Source organism: Cornus florida, unplaced genomic scaffold, assembly GCF_030987335.1.
Source record: "Cornus florida cultivar Cherokee Brave unplaced genomic scaffold, ASM3098733v1 CherokeeBrave_3.0.0_Hap2_Chr09, whole genome shotgun sequence".
In the NCBI taxonomy this organism is placed as follows: domain Eukaryota; kingdom Viridiplantae; phylum Streptophyta; class Magnoliopsida; order Cornales; family Cornaceae; genus Cornus; species Cornus florida.
The window spans coordinates 45,879,673-45,906,732 of record NW_026775579.1 but is presented as its reverse complement, the minus strand read 5'-3'; the positions used below and the strand labels follow the sequence as shown (position 1 = coordinate 45,906,732).

At 35.9% G+C, this 27,060-nt stretch overlaps 1 protein-coding gene across 1 annotated transcript; it reads left to right on the top strand.

The window, feature by feature from the left end:
• Positions 1-27,060, top strand: LOC132272561 (WAT1-related protein At1g43650-like). The gene is made up of 7 exons (XM_059773685.1): positions 1-226; positions 318-380; positions 482-598; positions 765-1,045; positions 3,692-3,765; positions 26,658-26,809; positions 26,922-27,060. Exons 1-7 carry the CDS (start codon positions 24-26, stop codon positions 27,058-27,060), a joined length of 1,029 nt encoding a protein of 342 aa, XP_059629668.1. The 5' UTR covers positions 1-23.

The following is a 27,060-nucleotide window of genomic DNA, read 5'->3' as shown; positions in this document are numbered from 1 at the left end:
CAAATTAATTAAGATAGAGCAACATGAATTGTTCACTTGGCTTTCCAAGTTTTGTAGAGAGAAATAAGGCTTATATTGGAATTATCCTTTCACAATGTATGTATGCAGGCATGGCCTTGTTCCCCAAGGCTGCAATTGATAAAGGAATGAATTCTTATGTGTTTGTTGTTTACCGGCAAGTTATAGCCACGATTGTGTTAGCGCCATTCGCTTTTTTCCTTGAAAGGTTGCACAAACAATTCTAATAAACTCTACTGTGTGTATGTTATTTATGATATATTTCGTTAACTGCTTGTTTTTTTCTTCCTAATGCGCAGTAACAACTCAGCCCCTCTATCATACAACTTACTCTCTCAAATTTTCTTTGCTGCTTTAGTTGGGTATGCAACTCCCTTTCATTTCCATCTCATGATTTACATTGGGGCTACTTTAATGATTGTTTAGTGTGCTAATACAACAACGATTATTTTCACAATTTCAGATTCACCCTCTCTTTTAATCTCTTTGCTCTCGCTTTAAGATACACCACTGCAACATACGCTTCTGCCAGCAGAAACACAGTTCCAGCCATTACATTTATCTTGGCTGTTTTCTTAAGGTAAAGGCCAAAAAATAAAATAAATAAAATAAATATATATATATATATATATATATATATATAGGAGTGAAAAATAACATATCAATCATCAAATATTAAGGAAAAAAAATCAGCTTTTTATTTATTTAAGTTACAACTTAAAGTCTGCAAGATTTGAATATTTCAGGATGGAAATCGTTTCTGTAAGGCAATGCCATGGAAGAGCCAAAGTGTTGGGTACTATGATGGTTCTTTCTGGGGCTATAGTGTTAATACTTTATAAGGGACCACCTCTTTATTCAGGCACCCAAAAGGGAGCTCCAATCGCATCAATAAACCATATTTCCAGAGCAGATTGGATAAAAGGTGCTCTAATCATGCTCTCAAACAACATCATGTCGTCTATGTCGCTTATTATGCAGGTTTATCTCTTCTCCCTCTTTCATATTTCTATATATATATGCGTTTGTGCATTTCCGTGCACGTGAAGTTGTCACCTAAATTTTGTTTTGGTCCACTCGCATCCCGATTTCCCCAATTTTTTTTGTCTCGGTCATGGGTTTGGAATCTAATCTCTTTTATAACCCCGTATGTTAGGGGTGCAAATCCTCTATTGTGCGATTTCCATACTATCTCTTGCCGTGCGCGTTAAGTAGTCATGGTTTGACCACGTTTTACTCTACTTAATATACACCATAACCATTTATTAATAACATTTCACCACCATTTATAAGTATCTTTACCCTCAAAATAAGGTATGCAAATAATGCAGACTAAGTAATGTCACATACATACATAACTCATTTTACCACAATTTATAAGTAACATTTCACCACAATTTATAAGTATCTTCAACCTCAAAATAAGATATGCACATAATGCAAATTAAGTAATGTCACATACAAACGTAACTCAATTCAACATATCATTTATGTTACAATTTGAAATTCAAGTATTTTAAAAGCAGTTTAACATGTTAATTTAAAGAATTTAAACCAAAATTAAAATCCCTTGGATTAACTTTAGACAACAAACAAAACACTCGTTGTTTCCAAAAATAACGAAAAGAGCCACATATATATATATTTTTTTTTCTTCAAAATATTAAAAAAACATGCAGTTAGTTTTAAATTATTTAACATATCTTTGAATTTTTTTTAGCAAAGTTTAATATTAATTGTCACACTCACCACCTTCACCATCAAAAAAATGTATTCACATGGTGCTGAAAAACTAATAGTCACACATAAATCTAACTCAATTCAACATATTATTTATATATTTTTTAAGTTAAATTTTATCTTAAAAATAGAATATCCAAAAAAATAGTCACATATTAATTTAAAGAGGATTTTGAAGGGGATCATGAGGTATTTGACTGTCAGCAATCTTTACTTTTTAAGTGTTGATGTTACCCTCTTACAAATGGTGATGTTACTTTTTAAACTCCTGTGATATTATGTTTTAGACTTCTGTGATGTTACTTATAAATGGTGGTGAAATGTTACTTATAAATAGTGGTGTAATTGCCAAATACAGTCTTAGTGTCTATTAAGTGGAGTAAAAGGTGGCTAAACCAATACCACTTAATGCTCATAATAGGAGACATTATAGAAATCGCACAGTAGAGGATTTGCGCCCGTATGTTAGTATGTTGGGCACAAGTCATCTGTAGTGTGATTCCCATGCTGTGTCCTGCAGTGAGTGTTAAGTGGTCTATATTTGGCCACGTTTTACTTCAATTAATAGATACTAAGACTCTGTTTGACAATTACACCACCATTTATAAGTATCTTTACCCTCAAAATAAGGTATACACATAATGCAGACTAAGTAATGTCACATACAAACGTAACTCAATTCAACATATCATTTATGTTATAATTTGAAATTAAAGTATTTTAAAAAATACTTTAACATGTTAATTTAAAGAATTTAAACCAAAATTAAAATCATTTGTATTAACTTTAGACAACAAACAAAACACTTGTTGTTTCAAAAAATAATGAAAAGATAGCCACATCTTTTATTTATTTATTTTTTTCTTCCAAATATTAAAAAAAACATATACTTAGGTATAAATTATTTAACATATCTTTGAAAAAAATTTGGCAAAGTATAATATTAATTACCACACTCACGACCTTCATCATCAAAAGAAAAAATTTGGTTAAATTTAATATTAATTGCCACACTCACCACCTTCACCGTCAAAAAGGTATTCACATAGTACTGAAAAACTAATAGTCACACATAAATCTAACTCAATTCAACATATTATTTATATATTTTTTAAATTAAATTTTTTCATGAAAAATAGAGCATCTAAAAATATAGGTACATGTTAATTTAAAGGGGATTTTAAAGGGGATTATGTGGTATTTGGCTGTTAAAAACCTTTACTTTTTAAGTGATGATATTACCCTCTTATAAATGATGATGTTACTTTTTAGACAACTGTGATGTTATTTTTTAGACTCCTCTGATGTTACTTATAAATGGTGGTGAAATGTTATTTATAAATGGTGGTGTAATTACCAAACACTGTCTTAGTGTCTATTAATTGAAGCAAAATGTGGCCAAACCAAGGCCTCAAGTCAGTGGACAGTAGGGGACTGCAGGGATAATCACATTAGAGGATTTGTGTCTGTGTTTGTAGCGTGGGTACACGGAATCATAGAAAGCCCGAGAAAGAGAAAGACGAAGGATTGGGGTTTGAGAACTTTTAATCTCCAATTTTCTTTGCAAAGTGAAAACTTCTTACATATCTTCATTATTATTATTTCTCATTGACAAGAAATCACCATACTATCATAGTACACAATAGGACTCGTAACACTATTAGGACAGTTGCCCCTAATCGGACTCGAACCCTCACCTCCCACAATAAAAAATAAAAGATATACCACCGTACCACATCTTTAATTTGGTCCGTTTTTATCATAGAAGTGGTACATATTATGAACTATGTAAATCTATTTGTATTATATGTTGTATGGTTTACATAGATTTGACATGGCTAGTTGATCATGTATGTGATTTGTCAGTGTTTGTCATAATAATATAAAATAGATTGATGCAAGTTTTCAACATAGTTTTTATTTTTGCTTTTAGGGACACATTTGAAAACAAACATATCATCTTGGAAGCTTGGATGGGATGTGAATCTTATCTCCGTGGTTTATTGTGTAAGTTTTTCCATCCTTTATTGCAACAAATCACATCTCTAGATAGTGCACTTTAGTATTTGAATTTTTTTTTTTTCTAAACTACAAAATTTGTTAATGTTGCCTTTGCATAGAAGTTATTACAATTTTAAACAAACTAATATACTCCAATTTTAATTTCAAAATATGAATTCAGTGTTTCTAAATGCAACATAAGCATAATTCTTAATTATCATACAAATTGACTTTATATAATAATTAACACCGAGTTCATAAAATTAAAGTGATTCTATACCATACCCCATAGTTTTTTTCATGAGCAACACTTAATATTATGAGATAAAAAATTTTTATGTTGGCATATTTCAGTGTCAAAATAAGTCCAATCGAGTTGTAATTTTCTTGTTTAACTTTGAGTCTCGAGTACGGAAGCGGAATTGAAGTATCAGGGAACATGTCAACATACTCTGGTTTCGATGAGAACAACATATTAGACAAGGTAAGTATGTGAGGACACCTATTGTTCATCTTTGGTAAGTTTTTAAGGTTAGACACTTATGAGAGTGTTTGCAAAAATATTTTTTTCACAAAATGCACTGTCGTGCATGTACAAGATTTTTAAAATCCATTTTGAAAGGTTTAAAACTGCCAAAATGGACCAGTCGCATTTTCCCTGACCAGTCCAAGTTCCCTGGAACCATAATGGAAATTGCTTTCCAACTCCAACTTGCTTTCCTTTTCAATCAGATTTTTGTGGGACAATTGTGCACGAATTAAACTTGTTTTCCAACTTATTTTAGGTCTCTAAAAATCTATATAAGTACCTTTTCTCACCTAGGGTTTTCTACGGCTATTGAATACAATTTTCAGCAATCTTAGAGAGTTAATTTGTGAGATTTTTCTAAGAGTTTATTTTTCATATTGAAAGCATAGATACTATACACACAGGTTATTTAGGATGTTGTTCTCTATCTGGTCGTAGTCTGAATTATTGAAGATCCATTGATACTGTTTATAAAAGCAGAGCTTCTATTTATCTTCATCAATTAAGATTTGAAGAAAAGGAGGGAGAATCACACTTTGAAGGGGTAAAAGGATTCACGGAGTGTTGTTAAATTACCAACAATCCTTCTACAGGGATCAAGGGAGTAAGTCGAGAGCGTTTGGATGGGGAAGTTGCAAAGCTAGAGGCATTCAACAAGTTGGTTCTTGGTAGAGATAAGGAGTGTGAAACTAAGTTGAAGTCCATTGTATTTTGCTTCATATATAGTGGATTGTTTTGCTCAAAACCGTGTGACAGTCTCCGAGATTTTTATGATTGTTGGATGATTTTCTCCCACTAGGATTCCTCACTAAAAACTCAGTGTCACTCTAACTTTACTTTACTTTACTTGCATTTATTTTTGCCTTGGGTAAACGAGCAAGTTACACTTATTCACCCCCCTTTAAGTGTTCTTAAACTAAATTACACAACCTATTCCGCATTGTGCAACTCATAACTATACTTCTATAAACTTTTCTTTTCATTTTTATTTATTTTGTAATTTGGCACGAACTTTTCTTGTTAATATGGTTTTTTAATTTTAGGAACATGAATATGTAATAATAATTTCGTTTATACTCCTATAAATTTATAGTAAAAGAATTATTTGCTTTGGTATTTAATGTTAATTTGTTAGAAATCTATAGTTAAGATTTCCTTGTATAACATGTGTAATAGAGCTGCACAAAAAATTAGTGGAACCGAAAAAGCAAATTGAACCATACCAGATCAGTCAGTTCAACCCAGTTTTCTAATAGTTTGGTGTGTGTGGCATGGAGTCCTTTGGAACTAGACCCGACCGAGCCGAACTAAACCGTTATATTTATATGTTATAAAAATATAATATATATATATATATATATATATATTTATTTATTTATTTATATACACATTCCTAGCCCTAACTTCAGTAACATTTCACACACGTCATTGCCCTTCTCTCCCTATCTCTCTCGCTCTCTCTCTCTATCTCAATTTAGTCATCCCTCAGGACCCTTTCCTTGTCATCACGTGCACCAACATGCCGTCCAAATCTGATACCTAACAATGTATATATGTCCATGAAGCTTAGATACGCTTTTCCGTACCACAATCATAAATAATCGGGAATAAGCGACTGCCTTTTGAAGCGTTTTATATTGTGCGCTACCAATGAAGTTGGCAATTTAATTTCCTTCCTGAGTTATATTTGGATTGTGATTTGAAGTCCTTATTGAGCTTCTCCATTAAACTACACTATTTTTTTATTTGTTAAAGGGATAAACTTGTATATATAAGAAGAAGAATGTACAATGAGACCCCCAATTAAATGAGGGGAAACAAAAAAGAACAGCCAATAGCATGCTTCATCCAAATTCCAAACTACAACAACAAAATGGTAGGAATAAGCATTAAATTCTAGAAAAGACTCTCCCAGAGGTTAAACAACAGTTAAACAAAATGTAAGTCGCAATTCGACCTCCCTTAGCAGCAGCAAGTAAGTCCACAGCAGTCTTGAGATCCCCAGCCATATAGTTACTCATGATAGAAGTTAGTTGTGTCCAAATGTAGTGGAACAACCTTGATGGAAGAGGTTTTGCAATTGTTATAATGATGTGATCTTTCTCAAGTCTGAATAGTTCCTAAGTTTGATGGTTACAAGTCTTGCGCTAACACAATTCTTGATTTGGGCAATGATGCTGTTACCAGAAGATGATTGGTTTCTAAAGGCTCTAGTATTCCTTTCAATCCAAATGAAGTACACTGCTACAACCCATAAAAGTTTGTGAACTAAGAACTCTGATGAACTCCAATGTGAAAAATACCAGTGAATCAAATCATTCTAGTAGTTTGGCATAATGTAAAATCCTACCACAACTTGAATAAACCTCCAAATGTGAGAAGTGTATTCGCACTTGAAAAACAAATGATCAATGGATTCCCATTTTGCATTGCTATAACGGCCCACGTTTTACAAGCCTGGTGCATCAATGATGACTTGTAAGTTGACCCGATAACGGATCCAGAATAAAAAAGTGAAAAAGAAACAAGGTCTCTAGAGATGTACGTCATTCCTAAGATGCCTAAGTCACTTCCCATAAAACCACGGAACCCAAAAGAAAACAATATGCGAAAGTGAAGTTTTTAAAACGGGCAAGTACAACCTTATGAGTCAAATGGTCTTTTTAAATTAGAAGTTGGTGCCACCGTGCACACCATTAGAAAGACAATGAAAAATTAATAAAATTAGATTCAAGAATCGCGTCAGAGAGCGGATGAAGGAGATATGGAACCTCGAAGTTTTTAAATAAAAATAGAAAATTAACGCTCCTAGGGCAATCGATCCATCGCCAAAAATCGGCGATCGGTCGATCGCCATCTGCAGAAATGCACAAGATTTTCCAGATCTGCGAGAATTTTTTGGCACCAAAATAGACCTTTTTTGAAAAAAAAGTTGTGAAGAAAATCCCCTTAAAATGTGATTTTCTATATGACCATGTCAAAGCCAAATCTTATTTCTGAAAGAAAATTCCCATAATGCCCTTATGCACAAACTTTGTAAAAAAGACATTAAAATGCTTGAAATAGAAATCATACATTGCAAGCATAAAATGTTTTTGGCCCTTGGCCTCATTACATATATACCAAATAAGTCTTAGCTAGCGTATTTAAGTGCACTTTACATGCCCCAAATGAAAGATACAAGTTTTGACATATTAAACCAAAAGAAGGCAAAACATGTTAACACATGCTTGTAAGCAAAATACATCAAAAATACTCCAATCAACTAAGCAAACCTAGGGATGTTGTGCATCCCAAAACAAGGTCTCCTTTCCTGAAAAATATCCCAAACAATTAGGGTGAGTAAACAAATTACTCGTAGGAAGTAGTGCATACATATACCTTAAAGTTTCAAGTGTCATCCAAGTCCAATATAAGTCAATACAAGGGATCATTCCACCTAACATCTATATTACAAGGTGAAATAAGGGATCATCTCAAGCTACACAAGCAATTGAATGATAAAATACAATGCACAAGCATACAAGGCACAAGTATACTAAACGTTTGAAGCAAAATATAAACCATTCACTACAAGTGAACACGACAAGCTACAACTTCAAAAGTAATGTCAACTTGTAAACGAAAATGAAATCAAACAATGGAATACTTGGACACCTTCATGGATCAAACCATGTAATGCAGCTATTTTGGGTACTAACCCGCTAGGAACCACCTAAGTGCGCACTATATGGGAAGAACTCGTATGTTCTGCACTAGAGCCGTGCTCTAGCCAATTCAAGGTCGACGCCCCAAGTTTCTAAAATAACCAAGAAATGCATAACTTAAACACTTTAATAAAAATGCATTTAAACACCTTCCATGCACAACCATATATAGATTCACACAAGTCATGAACTATAGTCTCCAACTACCATGGCATTCAAAATATCGAATCTTCAATGTGCGATTCGTTACACATACAAGGTACATAAATATCGAATCTTCAATGTATGATTCATTACACCTACAATAATATCACACACAACTAAATCAATTTACCAAAGTAGTTTAAATACTAAATTAACAACAAGATAGTAATAAGCTTGCAAGGTAAACAATAATAGTAATCCAAAAGAATTTCCACATTACAACAACATGACAATCTAGAATTTAGTAATCTACTAAATTAATTAACATCTCTAAACAAGATATATAAACTATACATGCTTTAAATCATAAAACCTTAAGTCAAGCATATGTAATCTCAATTAATATGCAATTCAAAAATTCATAAGCATGTAATCAACATATATTAAACCCCAAAAACACTAAAACACTTAAAATATAAACATACAACAACTCACTACCTCACTAGAGAATAGAATCTCTAAAGTCCAAGGCAACTAAAGGTAAAATGAGAAAACGAGCAAGGGTGTTTTATAGGAGGATGAGGGGAAGTTTTTATCTTCTAAGGGTTAAGCCAAAAGGTGAGGGGAAAGGGCTTGAAATCAAGGATTAAGGTCTAGGGTTTCAAGAACATCAATGGAGGCAAGGTGAAAGGTAATAGAAGACTTAGTGGAATTTCTTTAGAAATTTCACTAACTAAAATATTTGATAGCTAAACACACACACACCTACACTACCTCTCTATGACACAAAGGTAAGACCTAATACAAGGCCCACACTTGTCACCATCTTAGGTCTCCTCCCAAGGCCTAATCCAAGCCCCACACTTGTCAACATCCTAAACCTCCTCACAAGGCTCAATCTAGGCCTTACACTTGTCCACATCTTAAGCTAACAAGTAGACCAATCTTAGGTCACCAAGTGGGTGAATCCTCACCCTCCACATTTAATCATCCAAGGCATCCAAGTGTCACCACTACAACCCCTACAAGTGGACCAATGAGAGTATGACACTTGTCACACTTTTTCAGAAATTGCAAAAAGGTCCCTCCCCAAAATATCTCACAAAATAAATTATAGAATGGTACCTAGGACAAATATCCGAAAATAATTTAATTACCAAAAACACCACGTAAAACGAAAATATTTTCAAAGAAACTATGCATCCATACCCCTATAAAAAAGGTAAACAAGTAGCATGCTTTTCTACAAAAGTAAGACTACGCATTTCAAGGGAATCAAATGGAATGCATGCATGTGAAGCCGAAAATCAAATCCGAACTCGAAACCAACTCAAAAACTCACCTCGGGTCTTAAAACCCTAAAATTACGCAAAAATAAAAAAAAATAAAAAAAGAAAAAGAAAAAAGAAAGAAAGATGACACGGTCCTCACAAAGACAATATCAATCTTTAAATGAAAGAGTGTCGGGAACTATTCCCAGGCACTCAAGATGACCTGAAGGTACAAAACCCAAACTCAGAAAAGAAACATCAATGGAAAAAAAAAAAAAAATTTCCATAAAAAAAGGAAAAAGAATCGATCATTACAACCTACCATCTTTAAAGAGATTTCGTCCCTGAAATTAGGAATATCCCAAGGAGGACCAAACTAGGACCAGACGTAAGGTCATACCAAGGAACAGATCATAAAACGCTAAATGACAACTCTAAAAGCCTTAAGATCAAGCGAAAAAACATGAAATTACGAATCGTGAGACACCTCTCCAATGAGTCAACATACAACGCAATGCCAATCACCAAAAGAATCTAAGATAACCACACATCAAAACAAGCTACCTTACTAGAAGCAACATGGCAGTATGAATAGTGATTAGAAACTGCCTACAACGTACTTAAATGTGTGGTACCCTCAACAGCATATAACGCCCACCCACACTTACTCATTAGTAAAGTAGCTTCGATAACAACTAGTACTCGCCCATGACACACAACTTTACACGGTAGCATGATAGCACAAGACACTAATTTATAACATGCCCCCCACCAGGTCTACCCACGAAATTTCTCGAACGTCACAATAACCATTGCCAAAAGTACTACAGTAACTAGACTTTCTGTGAGAGTTGGGATATAGTCCAAAGACATATGGCTAGACCATCTCAGCCAATCTCAAACTCTGATAATAATGTTATAGGCCCCTTTACGTTTATGGTCCCAATCCTCAATATAAGCAACACCAATTACCTCAAAAACAGAACGTAGACAAACCCGTTTAAAAGACTGGACCTCAACTGGTGTGTCAACACAAAAGGAACTATCACTAAATGTGACCTCAAAACCCAATAAATGAGCAGAAAATGATGAAATAGAGAATGGAAAGCATGTGGGAAAAGGAAAAACTCAAACAAAAAGACTGAATAGAAAAAGGTACCTCGATCAGTCGAAGTCCCTACGGAAACGCCTGCCTGCAGCTACGCATAAACCCGTCTTTGAGCTCCAGAATGCTAAAAACTGCCTTGCTAACCCATCTGGTGTCCTGAAGTAGTAAGCATAGAGCCTTTGCCCAGATAAGAATCAACTGGCGCCACTGGCTGTGGTGCCTGAGGAACCCTAAAACCTGACTGAACAACTATAGACTATGCCGGTGTGGCCTGTGAACCTGTGCCACTCTATGCCTATTTTGAAGCCGTGGACACTCTCTCCTGATGTGGCCTAACTTCTTACAGTAGTGGTAATCCCTTGGAACTCCCTTTGTGGAAGCTGAAGACTGACTGTGCTGAGGCTAAAGCTGAGGATAGTGAGGCCTAATATGCCCCGACTACTGGCAGTGATGACAAACCAATCCCTTGGCTTCTTCAGAAGATAGAGGAACCATGGGTGTAGAACAAGTTTGCTGCCGCGGTCCCAGGGAATGATCACTGTCCCCGGCTTTAGCCTTCTTCCACTGACACCCAGTAGATGAAGAAGCCTCTCTACAAGACTGTTTAAGTGAACCCTTGATCCTAAGTTGATCTCTGTCTTCTGCCTCAACCAACGTAGATCTCTGAACTACCTCCTCATAAGTCCACAAATTAAGCAATGAAACCCTCGGCCTGATGTCAACATGCAAGCCATCCTAAAACTTCGTGGCCTTGATCTCCTCTATCGCTACAATCTCCGGGGCATAGTGAGAAAGAGAAGTGAAGCGTGTCTCGTACTCAATGACACTCATTGTGCCCTAATAGAGACCCATGAACTGAATCCTCATATCTTGCCTCATAGCCTGAGGAAAGAAGTGCTCGAAGAACAAATCCCTGAACTTTCCCTAAGTTATCATCTCCACATCGTGAGTGTTGGTCATAAACCTCCACCAAATGTCAGTATCCCCCTACCTCGTTTTACGTGTCATGCAGGCGCCGAGGGGCATTTTAGTCATTTTCTCGAGCCGAGGGTTCTAGTGATATTTTTTTAAAAATCATTTTAATTCATTTAGAGGTGGTGGTGTCATTCTTAAAAAATTTCGAGGGTCAGAACGATTTTTGGGTTCGGGAACTTCTCCCGATTTTCTCATTTTAAGAGAGGGGCATTATGGACATTTCACTCATATATTCATATGCATATATCTATATTTTTGGGATGATATTTTGGAGGATAGAGGATGCATTAAATTAAATGAGCAAGGGTAAGATTGAAACTTCACCAAAAGTAGAAACCATCCTATGCTTGACAAGTGGCACTATTGGGACTACTTGACCAATGCAAGACCAACCTTTTTCCCCTTTCTCTTTCATTTTCGGGCATCCCTCTTCCTCCTCTTTGTCTTTCACTTTCCTTTCTTTATGTTCCATATCTATACATCACATATATGTCTATATTAATTCAAGCCTTGATTTGAGGTGTTTGGAGTGACTTCTAAGGAAGATTAAGAGGAGATAGTTGAGGAGACCACAATTTATGCACACACAACTACCTAGAATCATACACCCTTTGCATTTATAAGTATGGAACACCAAGGAACAAGAATAGATTGTCCACCTATCTATGAATCTAAAGCAACTACACTACATTTACACTAAAGACGTGGAAATTAAACTAAGTAAGCTAAAGGTGTGGCACAATCCATCAAGAAACAAGTGTGAACCATCAAATAAATTACAAGAGTGTTCAATTAAGCACTATGTTTTGACCATCTCTAGATTAACTTCATCCATACACATAGACATACATAAACTCCTCTAAATCTAGAGAAAAACACATGAATCATCCACTCTAGCATACATAGACATATGGTTAGAAATAAATAATCAATTGAAAGCATTAATCCATACACATCTAGTAGAAACCACAAGATATATATATAAATCCAAGATCAAAATATTTATTACAAGCAAATCCCCAAAAATTTACAAAGCACTAGGTCTAGGAAGCAAACTTAGGGGCTACTCTAACCCTAAGCAGATGTCTAGCCACTCATTGAAGTAGTCATCCAACCCTCAAAGGCTATCTCCATGGTAGGGATGACCTCCTTCTTGATGGAAACCCTAAAAGAATGGAAGAACTCCCAAAGATGTGTAAAGCTTTCTAGTCTCTAGCCTCCTCTCCAAGATATGAGATGTGTAAGTTATGATGAATGTTTTTCTTAAAATGGCTCTAAATCCTTATATAAGAGGTTCAAGTGTCACATCTAATGGTCTAGATTCATGCACTAGGGCCCTTGCAATGATTGCACCACGAGCCAACTTTTAATGAGCTGGAATTTGTTTTAATTCGGACTTGAGGAGGTTCGATCGATCGAACTTTTGTGAGATCGATTGAACTTAGGTGAGATCCATCGAATACAACAGAGATCGATCATCCTTGGTGGCGCCTTTTTGAATAAAGACAAATCTCTGAGATATTTTGGGATATTTTGGGAAAAAGACAAGAGTGGTAGATGGGGTGATAGGTGTGGATAAGATCGAATAATTTTGATCAATTTGAGAATGGTTGGATCGATCGAAGATGGTGAGATCTTTTAGATAAGGACAATTGCTTGGATCCATCTTGATGAGGCTAGATCAATCTTGCTCTGATCGATCGAAGGAATGTTGAGATCGATCGAACTTGCTGTTTTTCCACACTTTGCTTCCACTTTGCTCCTTTCTTCCATTTAGCTAGAGATAGCTTCTTTAAAGCTCTTATTTGGCTAAATTAACTTATTTTTGGGATAAGTGCCTGAAAAGGGCAATGATAGGAAATTAGTCTAAGACGGAAAAATAAGATAGATAAAAGTCCTAGAATGCTCAAGCTTAAAGGGTTTAAATGCGCACTTTTCAGCACTCTTCACACCCCCAAACTTAAGTGTTGCTAGTCCCTAGCAATGAACTATAAAGTAAAGGAATGAAATGAACAACTAAACAACTACAACTAGAAAGCAGTGAAAGGATAACGCCACTTTTGTAGGGAACACGATTGCATTTAGCACATGCAACAAGCCTTTTAAACCCCTAGGTTACCCCTAGTGGACGAGTAAAGTCTTGTGAGGGTTTTCAGAAATGATACCCATAAACATTAAGCTCATTATCACAAAGAGGCACCAATATTGCAAACAAGCATTGGGAGAGAACTACCTCAAGTATGCAATTTTTCAACCCTTTCCAAGCAATCTCCCAAAATCTCAACATCAAGCAAGCAAGTATAGTCTTCCACACATCAATAAAATGATCATGCAAATCAAAACAACTCTAGAATCCTTTTTGAGTGGACCGGCATCAAATATGTTGCTATCTAAGCCAACTAAAGAAATGATCACATCCTTACCCTCAAACTAGCAGACAAATCTAGTACCGATCATCAAGATAAAGAGTGGACCTTTTATTAAAGCTTTATTGATCTAGGTGCACTTATTCTTTTCACTCATTTTTTTTTTTTTTTTTACCATCCTAAATGATCAAAGATGGAAGCATAGTGCAGTGTCCATGAGGTCGAGCGTTAGGTCAATGACTCCCAAACCGGACGGCTTTAGGGCATTAGGTGTTAAAACACCCCTAAGGACTTACAAGCTCAAATCAACTAAGCTACAAATCAAGACAACCTCCATCTAATCATTTCCCACTTCTCACCTTTTGGGAGAAGTTCTAACTTTTTATTGCTTTTGTAACTTTATTTTTTATTTATTTATTTTTTTTTTTCAAGTTCAATTATTAACCTAGAGTTTGGGCCCTCCACCTTTCGGCGCATGAAATTCAATACTTGATGAGGCTAGAATCCCGGCTATTCAATGAAAAAGGGTTTGTTATCCATTTTTGTCAAGAATGAAAGCTTTCAATGCACTACTAGCTCAATTGGGATATAACCATTTCAATAATTAACAAAGCATGTACCCCACAAATGAATGCTAGTGGGCGCTTGTGCTAGTGTAGAATCCTAGAGTGAATCTCAAAACAATCACAAAATTAGGATGATGTGGACCACAAATGCAAGCAAGATATCAATCTTTCAAAAAATTTACTCTTAAATGGCATCCACAAGGCATACAAGGAGTATTGGACTCTTAAGTTAAGCAATTTTTAAATTTTAAGCAATATAGTCCTCAAAAAATCAAAATCATAGCTAACATGGATTTCTAAACTCAATCATGCATTTAAAGTTCAACTTTAAGTAAAATGCAACAAGACACCTTACCCCCAAACTTAAACCGCACATTGTCCTCAATGCGCAATGAGAACAATGGAAAAGATGAAAAGAATATACCGTGGTGGAAAAGATATGAAGCTCGACAATGATCCAATTTGAAAGACGTCTCCCCCAAACTTAAAATCAACAACCTACTTGGATAACCACACTAGTAAACGCACATCAAATGTCAAATGGGATAAGATTAATCAAATTATGCATTCTAAGGCAATATGGTATAAGATGGTAAAGATAAAAGAGTAAGCCCTACACCAAACATGAAAGCATGAAAACCCTTGTTTTTTTTTATTTTTTTATTTTTATAGAAGGATGTACAACGAAACAAATATGTAAGAAAAATATGGACAATGATTGTTACGTTTAACGTCTTTAGCTAGACGGAATACTACTTTGAAAGATTGATATATATATATTTTTTTTAATCATGAAGCATCAGATCGATCAAATCTCGATCGATCGAACAGGTGAAATCCTGCAGACAAGTTCACTCGATACACAGAGAGATGAAATATGCAGAGATCCAAAATTTTTCTAAGTATGGAATGAAGATCGATCTGAGGAAATCTCGATCGATCTTCGAACACTCAGATCAATCTGAACTGAAGTTCGCTCAATACACAGAGAGCTGAAATATGCAGAGAATTCTTGCTCAATGGAACTGAGAGATGATTGGATGCAGAGATGATGTTCGATCGATCGAGCCTATTCCGAGATCGATCGAATAAGTAAGAATTTGAATATCTCATTAAAAACTTTTAGCGCATCACTATATCTCTTCATAGATCAGATCTACCAAAAGGGCAGCTTCCATATGCCTTTGAAAAACCTGTCCCTCAATGTAGGGTTTCAACCTTTGCCCATTTACCTTGAATATGTTGCCATTCTTTAAACTTTGGATTTCAACCACCCTATGCAGCGCAACAGAGATGATCTCATACGGACCTTCTTATTTGGTTCGCAACTTTCCGGGAAAGATTTTTAACCTAGAGTTGAAAAGCCAAGCTTTTTGACTCGGCTCAAAAAATTTCTTCACAATGTGTTTGTTATGAAAAGCTTTAGTTTTCTCTTTGTAGAGTTTGGCATTATCATAGGTATTGTGTCTCAACTCTTCTAACTCATTCAATTAGAGTAATCGGTTCTCTGCGGCTTTGTCAATGTCAAGATTGAGCTTTTTAATTGCCCACATAGCTTTGTATTCTAGCTCAACCGGGAGATGTTAAGGCTTTTCATACATAAGTCTATAAGGAGACATGCCAATGGGAGTCTTATATGCCATTTGGTAAGCCCATAAAGCGTCATTCAATTTGCGTAACCAATCCTTTCGGGTTGTGTTAACCGTTTCTCAAGAAAATGTTCAATTTCCTGGTTTGACACTTCTACTTGCCTACTTGTTTGAGGATGGTAGGGAGTGGCGAATTTATGAGTAACGAAGTACTTAAGAAATAATTTCCTTAAGAAGTGATTGCAAAAATGCTTTCCTCTATAACTAATTATTGCTCTTGGCATACCAAAATGAGTGAAGATGTTTGATTTAATGAATTGGATAACCACGGAGTGGTCATTGGTTTTGGTAGCACAAGCCTCCACCCACTTAGAAACATAGTTAACGCCAAGCAAAATGTATTGATATCCATAAGAAATAGGGAAATGACCTATGAAATCAATGCCCCAAATATCAAAGATTTCAACAACAAGAATATTTGTCAAGGGCATCATATCTCTTCTCGACATTGAACCCATTTTTTGACATCTCTCACACTCCTTGAAAAAATTGTAGGCATCTCTATGGATGGTGGGCCAAAATAACCCACTTTGAAACACCTTTAAAGCGGTCTTTTTCACACTAAAATGCCTACCACATGCAAGGGTATGGTAAAACACAAGAACACTTGGAATTTCACTCTTTAGAATACATCTTCTCATAATTTGATCTGGACAATATCAAAACACGACAGGATCTTCCCAATAGTAATTCCGGATGTTAGCAAAGAAATGCTTCTTCGCTTACTTTGACCAATTGGGCGGAAGTTTGCCAATTGCCAGAAAATTCACAATGTCAGCAAACCAAGGCATTTGTCCATTAGAAACTTGGAATAGTTGTTCATCCAGAAATGAATAATGAATTGGTGGGCTCGAGGAAGATTCTACCACTAATCTTGAAAGATGATCGGCAACCACATTTTCGGTGCCTTTCTTATCTTTGATTTTAAAATCAAATTCCTGAAGAAGCAAAATCCATCTTATCAAACAAGGCTTTGTTTCTTTCTTTGTCAAAAGGTGCCTCAAAGCAGCATGATCAGAATAGACAATGACTTTTAACCCTAAGAGGTAAGACCAAAATTTATCAAGAGCATATACTACGGCAAGTAATTCCTTCTCGGTAGTGGAGTAATTCAATTGAGCTCCCGAGAGGGTCTTGCTTGCATAGTATATAGCGCACGGAAGTTTTCCTACCCTTTGCCCCAAAACTGCTCCCATGGCATAGTTAGAGGCATCACACATGATTTCAAATGCTAAGGACCAATTGGGAGGTTGCATAATAGGAGCAGATGACAATAAGTCGCGTAACTTATGAAAAGCATTAAGGCATGCTTGATCAAAGACAAATAGAGTTTCCTTGGCAAGAAGATTACACAAGGGTTTAGCAATTTTGCTAAAGTCTTTGATGAAATGGCGGTAGAAGCCAGCATGACCTAAAAAGGAGCGAACCTCTCGTGCCGTAGAAGGTGGAGGCAATTCAGAAATAAGCTTAATTTTTGCTTTATCAACCTCAATTCCCCTTTTTGAGATGACATGACCCAAAACAATAACTTCTTGAACCATGAAATGGCTCTTTTCCCAACTAAGAATAAGGTTTGTTTCACGACATCTTTTAAGCACCAAATTTAGATTTTTTAGGCATGCATCAAATGAAGACCCAAAGACAGAAAAATCATCCATAAAGACCTCTAGATACTCTTCCACCATGTCCGAGAAAATTGACATCATACACCTTTGGAACGTTGCGGGAGCATTGCACAAACCAAAGGGCATCCGTCTATAAGCAAATGTTCCAAAAGGACAAGTAAATGTGGTTTTCTCTTGGTCCAAAAGGTTTAGGGCTACTTGATTATAGCCCGAATAGCCATCAAGGAAACAATAATATTGTTGCCCGGCTAATCTCTCTAGAATTTGATCAATGAATGGCAAAGGGAAATGATATTTTCTAGTGGCGGCATTTAATTTGTGGTAATCAATGCATACACGCCATGAATTGGTGGTACGCTTAAAAATTACCTCTCCTTTTGAATTTTCAACCACCATAATCCCCGATTTCTTGGGAACTACTTGAGTTGGACTCACCTATTTGCTATCAGATATTGGATAAATTATACCGGCATCTAAAAGTTTAACAACTTCCTTTTTAACCACTTCTTTCATGTTGGGATTCAATCTCCTTTGGGTGTCTCTAAAAGGTTTTGCATCCTCTTCCATAAGAATGCAATGCATGCAAATAGAAGGGTCAATTCCCTTTAGATCCGCCATACTCCATCCAATAGCTTCCTTATTTTCTTTAAGCACATTTAAAAGAGCATTTTCTTGATCTTTTTCAAGATTTGAAGAGATGATGACCAGAAGAGTCTTTTTTGGGCCTAGAAAGGCGTACTTAAGATCAGGAGGAAAAGTTTTAAGCTCAAGAGTGAGTGAAGAGACTAAAGATGGGACCGGTGGAGTGCTAGAGAGTGGAGGAAGAGGCTCTTTTGGAGCTTTCCAAGGTGGAAAATCCAAGCTTGCACCGGATTCCATTAATTCATTAATCTCACTCATTGACCCTTCATTATCAAATCCACAATTTTCATACATTTCAAGAAGACAAGATACAAGAGGATCCTCAGTTAAAAGAGATGAAAGATTGTCCTTGATTGGTTTTTTTTATAACCATGGAAGGGATGGACTCCTCCACAATCTCATCTAAGACATCTATGAGACAACACTCGTCTTCATCTATGGGATATCAACTTGCATTGAAAACATTAAGCTTAACCATCATGTTACCAAATGAAAGGTCCATAACCCCAGATCTACAATTAATGTTAGCATTTGCGGTAGCAAGAAATGGCCTTCCTAAGATGATTGGAGTGTGGTTGGTAGGATTAACAACCAGTTTGGTATTAAGGGCCACAAAATCAACCAAGAGGTAAAACTTGTCAACCTTGATAAGAATGTTCTTAACCATGCCCCTAGGAGTTTTTATGGATCTATCGGCCAATTGAAGCACCATTGAGGTTGGCTTTAACTCATTCAAACCTAGTTGGACATACACGGAGTAAGGAATCAAATTGACACTTGCCCCTAAGTCAAGAAGAGCTTTACGAACTTCATGGGTTCCAATTACACATGAGATGGACGGAGCACTGGGATCTTTGAACTTCTGTGGAGTGTTATGTTGAATGATGGAGCTCACTTGCTCCGTTAGGAACACTTTTTTAGGGCTTTGTCCTTTGCTTTTTCTCTTTTGTGTGCAAAGATCTTTCAAATTTTTTGCATAAGGTGGAATTTGCCTAATTGCATCCAAGAGAGGAAGATTTATGTTGACTTGTTTGAAGACTTCCATCATATCATGGATTTTTCCTTCTTGCCTCCCAAAAGGTAAAGTTTCTCTCAATGCATATGGAAATAGAGCTTTTGGCTTATAAAACCTTGCAACTTGGGGAGATGATGAAGAGGTTTGTGAGTTCTTAATGGTGACATTTTCATCTAAGGAAGTAGGAATAGAATTGGGTACTGGACGGGTGTCAAATTTTGGTGGCACCGGTTCACTAACTTTACTTGGTTGTTCAACTCTATTGTCAACTTGCCTACCACTTTTCAAAGTAGTAATGGCTTACACTTGTTCTTGGGCAGGACACCCCGATGTAGAGTTTGTTTCCACAAAATGTTGGGCTTCTGGGTTCTTTTTAGGTTGGCTAGGCAATTTACCCATTTCTCTCGCATTCAATGCATTAGCTATTATCCCTATTTGGGATTCAAGCTTTGATATCGATTAAGAATGAGAATGCAACAATTTCCAAACTACCCAAAGCCATTCAGACCTTATCTTCAAATGTGGAGTTCCTAGAGAGTGCATAAAGAGATTAGAGCTACTTTGAGAATTATAAGCTTGAGGATGAGAGAAATGATTCATTCTTTGATGATAAGAAGAAAAAGATGTAACAAACCCTTTTGAACCTCTATTTCTTTGATGAGGAGGAATATATCAGTTTTAAAAAATTTTAGCTTGAAAAGGATTTTAATGTTCATTCCACACTAGTACATAAGCATTTTGAAGAGGATGAACAAATGCGGTATTGACTTGTTCATAGTCCTCATCAAGCATATGTCCATGGGGACAATTGGAAGTAGTATACAGTACACTTGAACAAGTCATGTATGGCTCACAAGAATGATGAATATGATGATTAAGAAGAGGAGATGATTGGTTTACCGATTTTTGACTCAACAAAAATTGATCAAGTTTCTAAGTGAGAGTTTTGACCTTGGCAACAATCTCCATTGGACTCTCAATTTGACATACTTTCACATTTCTCTTTTTGTTATTAGAATCAGGACTCAACCGAGAAGTGAGACTTATGTAATGAATTTTCACTTATTTTCTTAAAAAGGTGCCAAACATCATCTTCATGTTTTCCGAAATATGAACCTCCAAATGATGTATCAACAATGTCATTATGAATGTCGGATTGACTTTCATAGAAATATTGAACCACTTGCCATTTAGGAATGCCATAGTGTGGACATTTCCTTAGCAAGTCATTCAATCTTTCCCAAGCATCATGTAAAAGTTCTCCTTCCCCTTGAGAAAATTCACGAATAAAAGTTCGCATAACATTGGTTAAACTCACGGGGTAAAATTTCTTTAAAAATTCATTTTGTATTTGTACCCAAGAAGTTATTGAATTTGCCCCTAAGTTGTTGAACCAATGTTTAGCCTTATTTTTTAGAGTGAAAGGCAAGAGAAGTAACCTAAGAACTTCCTCCAGGACATTCATGTATTTCACAGTGGAGCATATCTCAAGAAATTCATCAAGATGTTTGTAAAGTTCCTCATCATTTAAGCCATAGAAAAATGGACACAATTGAATTGTCTCGGGCTTGATTTCATAATGATTTGCCTCAAAATTAGGAAGCAAGATGCAAGATGGTGAATGATATTCATGAAGATTGTAATGATAACGAAGGATCATTAGAGGAATTGGAGCTTGAATTCTGGGAGGAAATTGGTTGAAAGGCGGATGTTCCATGAAATTTGGGTCTAAATAACCAAGATGACCCTCTAGATTTTCCATTAGAATGATGAAGGGTTGATTATGACCGCACAAAGATCAAGTAACGCAATAATGAAATTAACTAAGCAAACACTTTGCCCCCACAACAAACAATCAACAAACATTCTTCACATACATTGATCCCATACTCCCATGCTTTAAACAACATGCAAAGAAAAGTAAATTGCCTCCACGTGGGCTGACGATTTATCTAGAGATTGAATTAGAATGATCTCACAAAGGATCCTTAAGCAACTTTAATTCATTTTCAATTTTCAAGCCTTACTATGCTTTGCAAATTTTTAGACTTTATCCCCTTTTTGTGCTTAGCTTAGCTCCTTGCTTTCAATTTTTCTTTGCTCAACTTCCTTGCTCAATTCACCTAGCCAAATAAGAAGAAACACAATAAGTAACAAAAATAAAGTAAAGTAAAGTAAAAACACGATCAAAAGGGTACTAATTCCTATTTGTTTCCAAAGAAATACGGCGTTGCCAATTCAATCCCCGGTAACGGCACCAAAAACTTGGTGTGTCGCAGGACCAAAGCCTAAAAATGTGCTAAAAATGTGAGTGTGCAATGTGGCCAAGTTTTAAATTTATAAAAGCCACTACTCCATCTAACTAAAAATATAGCTAGGGTGAGTAGGGATCGTCCCAATGGATTGTGGGTGTGTTTGCAATGGAAATAATATATAGGGTTAGTAGGTCGAGTGATCAAAAGATGGTTTGTTTGGTTGATTAAGCTACAATGCAATTGAAATTAAAGCAAGTAAAAGGTAACAATTTAGAAAGTAGGGGAAAAGATATAGAGGAGAGGACTTGGGGTACTAGAGCTCACCCCTAAGCTTGACTTCACTAGACACTAGCAATTGTATATCAATGGGGAAATTGAATTATAAATTTTGTGTGTGTGTGACATTAATTGAAACTAGGCATGGATGGTGAATAAGTATAAATTGTCTAGCCAATTCAAATGAAAAGCACAACCTATCAAATGAGAGCAAAATCCATTCAATGAAACCACAATTTATGCACACACAACTATCTAGACACATACACCTTTTGCATTCATAAGTATGGAACACCAAGGAACAAGAATAGATTGTCCACCTATCTATGAATCTAAAGGAACTACACTACATCTACACTAAAGACATGGAAATTAAACTAAGTATGCTAAAGGTGTGGTACAATCCATTAAGAAACAAGTGTGAACCATCAAATAAATTATAAGAGTGTTTGATTAAGCACTATGTTTTGACCATCTCTAGATTAACTTCATCCATACACAGACATGCATAAACTCCACTAAATCTAGAGAAAAACACATGAATCATTCATTCTAGCATACATAGACGTATGGTTAGAAATAGATAATCAATTGAAAGCATTAATCCATACACATCAAGTAGAAACCACAAGATATATATATAAATCCAAGATCAAAACATTTATTACAAGCAAATCCCCAAAAATATACAAAGCACTAGGTCTAGGAAGCAAACTTAGGGGCTACTCTAGCCCCAAGTAGATGTCTAGCCACTAATTAAAGTAGTCATCTAACCCTTAAGGGCTATCTCCATGGTAGGAATGACCTCCTTCTGGATGGAAACCCTAGAAGAATGGAAGAACTCCCAAAGATGTGTAAAGCTTTCTAGTCTCTAGCCTCCTCTTCAAGATATGAGATGTGTAAGTTATGATGAATGTTTTTCTTAAAATGGCTCAAAATCCTTATATAGGAGGCTCAAGTGTCATACCCAATGGTCTGGATTCATGCACTAGGGCCCTTGCAATGATTGCACCACGAGCCAACTTTTAATGAGCTGGAATTTGTTTTAATTCAGACTTGAGGAGGTTCAATCGATCAAACTGTTGTGAAATCGATCGAACTTAGATGAGATCCATCAAATGCTGCAGAGATCGATCATCATTGGTGGCACCTTTTTGAATAAAGACAAATCTCTGAGATATTTTGGGATATTTTGGGAAAAAGACAAGAGTGGTAGGTGGGATAGTAGGTGTGGATAAGATTGAATAATTTTGATCGATTTGAGAAAGGTTGGATCGATCGAAGATGGTGAGATCTTTTGGATAAGGACAATTGCTTGGATCCATCTTGATGAGGCTAGATCAATCTTGCTCTGATCGATTGAAGGAATGTTGAGATCGATCGAACTTGCTATTTCTCCACACTTTGCTTCCACTTTGCTCCTTTCTTCCATTCAGCTTGAGATAGCTTCTTTAAAGTTCTTATTTGGCTGAATTAACTTATTTTTTGGATAAGTGCCTGAAAAGGGCAATAACACGAAATTAGTCTAAGGTAAAAAATAAGATACATAAAAGTCCTAGAATGCTGAAGCTTAAGGGGTTTAAATGCGCACTTTGTAGTGCTCATCAGTACACAAACACATATATCACTCTCTTGATGTCACCTTTCATATGCATAACCCCTTTTATGGTTCTAACACTATCTTTTAGGAGACTTCTACTATCAATCAAGAGGCTTCTCCTCTGACTCATCCTCTTCCTATTTTCAAGAAGAGTCTTCTCTTTTGGTTTCCTTACCCCCTTTGCAGGCCTACTCATGCTGCCCTTGTGCTTTACCTCCACTGCCTTCATCCTCCTTAGATTTAAGTTCAGATAGATTTCTCTCTTATTTACATTACCCTGACCTTGTTCCTGTTCCTAAGTCTCAATATCCTACTCTGGACCGCAAACTTTCTGCTCGATTTGGATTCGCTTGTAGTACTGATCATCCTATTTTGCAGTATATCTCTTATGATGGTCTTTCAGGGTCTTACCGAGCCTTTCTAGGAAAACTTGATTCCATTTTTATTCCTAAAAAGTTGTCTAAGGCTTTCCGAAATCCGAATTGGATGTCTGCTACGAAGGTAGAAATAGATGTTTCGCAACATAGTGAAACATGGGAACTTGTATCTCTCTCTCCTAGTGAAAAAACTATTGGTTTCAAATGGCTATTCAGTGTTAAATATCTGGCTAATGGCTTTCTTGATCAGTATAAAGCCCATTTGGTGGGCAAAGGGTTTACTCAAATTCCTAGTAAAGACTTTAATGATACCTTTGCTCTAATGGTTAAATTGACCTCAGTTCGTTTGCTTATCTCCCTAGTTGCCTCCCATAATTGACCTCTTCATCAGCTTGATGTGAAGAATACTTTCCTTAAGTGATCTTCTTAAGACTATATACATGGATCCTCCATTGGGTTTTTGGGCTGAGGGGAGTATGGTTGAAAGGTTTGTCGATTGCAGAAGTCTTTGTAGGGATTAAAACAATTTCCCAGAGATTGGTTCAGCTGCTTCAGTGATGTAATTATATCTATAGAGTTTGTTAGATGCCATTCTAACCAGACATGGTTTATCTACCGTTCCTCTACTGGTCGATGTATTATTCTATTTGTTTATGTTGATGATATCATCATTACTGGCAATGACATCCCTGGGATTGCTAAAGTAAAGCTTGAATTGGCTAAAAAATTTGATGTGAAAGACCATGAGCAGCTAAGATATTTCTTGGGAATTAAGGTTGCTAGATCTGAGTAGGGTATCTCTTTATCACAAAGGAAGTATGTCTTCAATCTTTTTCGAGACACGGGCATGCTTGGGTATAAAACTGCTTCCACTCCTTTGGATCCTAATCTGAAGATCTCGGCTGAGTTTGGAGATTTCCTTTCTGACCCCTCGCAGTATCAGCGCTTGCTAGAAAGATTGATTTATCTTACCAACACCCGTCCTGATTTGGCTTTTGTGGTTAGTGTTGTGAGCCAGTTTATGCATGCTCCTCGTACAGCTCATATGGATGCGGTAAATCATATTCTTCGATATCTTAAGTCATGTCTTGGACTTAGATTATTCTATTCTTCTAGCAAACAAGTTGGGCTATCCTATTTTAGTGATACAGACTATGCTGTCCAAGACTGACAGACGTTCCACATCTGGTTTCTATACTTTTTATGGAGACCATCTTATATCCTGGAAACATAAAAAATAACTTGTAGTTTCGAGATTTACAACAGAGGCTGAGTATCGTGCCATGGCTTAAGGTTATTGTGAGATTCTCTAGCTTCGATCTTTCTTAGAGGAACTAGGGCAACACAATAAACTGTCCTCAGACTTGTTTTGTGATAATAAGTTAGCCATCATGCTTGCTTCAGATTCTATTCTTCATGAGAGGACTAAACATATCGAGGTGGACATTCATTTTATCAGAGAGAAAGTTCGTTCAGGAATTATCAAGCCGTGCTTTGTTTGTTCCTCTAATCAGTCGGCCAATGTGTTCACCAAATCTGTTGGTCCATCTTTGTTTCATTCCTCGATTACCAAGCTGGGCTTGATTGATATCTTCATTCCATCTAGAAGGGGAGTGTTAAAATACCTTTTTTATTTTTATTTTTATTTTTATTAGCTATTTTTAGCCTTTTATTAGGTATTTTATGTAAGATTCCTATAATCATGGAATCACGTAGATAAGACCCCCATAATAATGGGATCCTGTACATAAAATCCCCATCTTTCTTTGATTTGGTTTCCTTTCTTTGTACCTTATTCTTGTATATAAATATAGATCTTGGCTCTTGGTTTGAGTAAGCCAAAACCCAAACCTTCTTCTTTTGTCTCTATTCTCGTTCCTTGACAGTAATTTGTTTCCCTTGGCAAGAAGCACGCACCCATTTACTCCTATGGGGACTTGAACCCTCACCATCCACTTTGGGAGATAGATGAGATACCACTAGGCGACATTTACCCCTATGGGGACTTAAACCCTCACCATCCACTTTGGGAGGTAGATGAGATACCACTAGGCTACAAGATCGTTGGTTGTCTAATAGTAATTTATGAATTAAATTTAGTAGTAATAAACCTAAAGACTAAAACAGTAAATATAAAACAATTCCCATGTTCTTTTATTAAAATTATTCTATTAGTAACTAGTTGTTTTGGATAGTAAGGCAAATAAACGGAGTTAATCTAATCTATAAGTTCTTAAACTTATTTCTTTGTGGGCTTAGTTCAAGCTTGTGGTTTGGCTTAACATATTTGCTTATGAAAAATATTAATTTTATAGTAATTCTTCTTTCATCAACAATAACGAGTATGTAACTTTTAAAATAACAAAAAGAAAAACTATTAGGAATTTTCATATTAACCTAATGAGCTTTCATATTAACCTAATGAGTTTAACTTACCATTGTTCAACCTCAAGTTCATAATTAATACTTAATACTCAAATTCGACTATCTCACATGATGAACAAACAATATTCAAGTTTTAGAAAAGCTAAGTCCAAAATAATAATGTTCATGAATAACTCGAGTCATATCCATGGATGACATTTATATATTGTTATTCTTATTGTTATGATCATGATTGATTGTTATATTGCATAGTTAATACTTGCTAAAGGTAGATTGTAAAAGTTGTTATAGCATCAGCATAGAGAAGTGCAGCATGCATGCTTACTTGCATATTATTTCCACCGCTACTTTCATATATATATATATATATATATGAATATCTAAAACTCAAAATTTATTGAATGTCAGGGGATAATTGTCACTGGAGTTGGATTCTGGTTGCGAGTTTGGATCATAGGCAAGCAAGGCCCTGTTTTTGTTGCTATGTTCACTCCATTAGCATTTATCATAATAGCCATCTTTTCAGCATTCTTGTGGAATGAGATCCTTCATTGGGGAAGGTTTAAATGCTTTCTCTTATGCTATTATATATGTGTTTGTGTGTGTGTGTGTGTGTGTGTGCATACTTACATTCTTTAACATTGATGAAAATTATTATTATATTGGTAACAGTGTTGGTGGGATTATATTGCTAATTGGAGGCCTCTACATCGTTTTGTGGGGAAAGAACAAAGAAGGGAAAAATAAAACAAATGAACAAAGATCAATTGTCAAAGAGGAAACCACACTAGAGAGCATTACTCGTCAATGA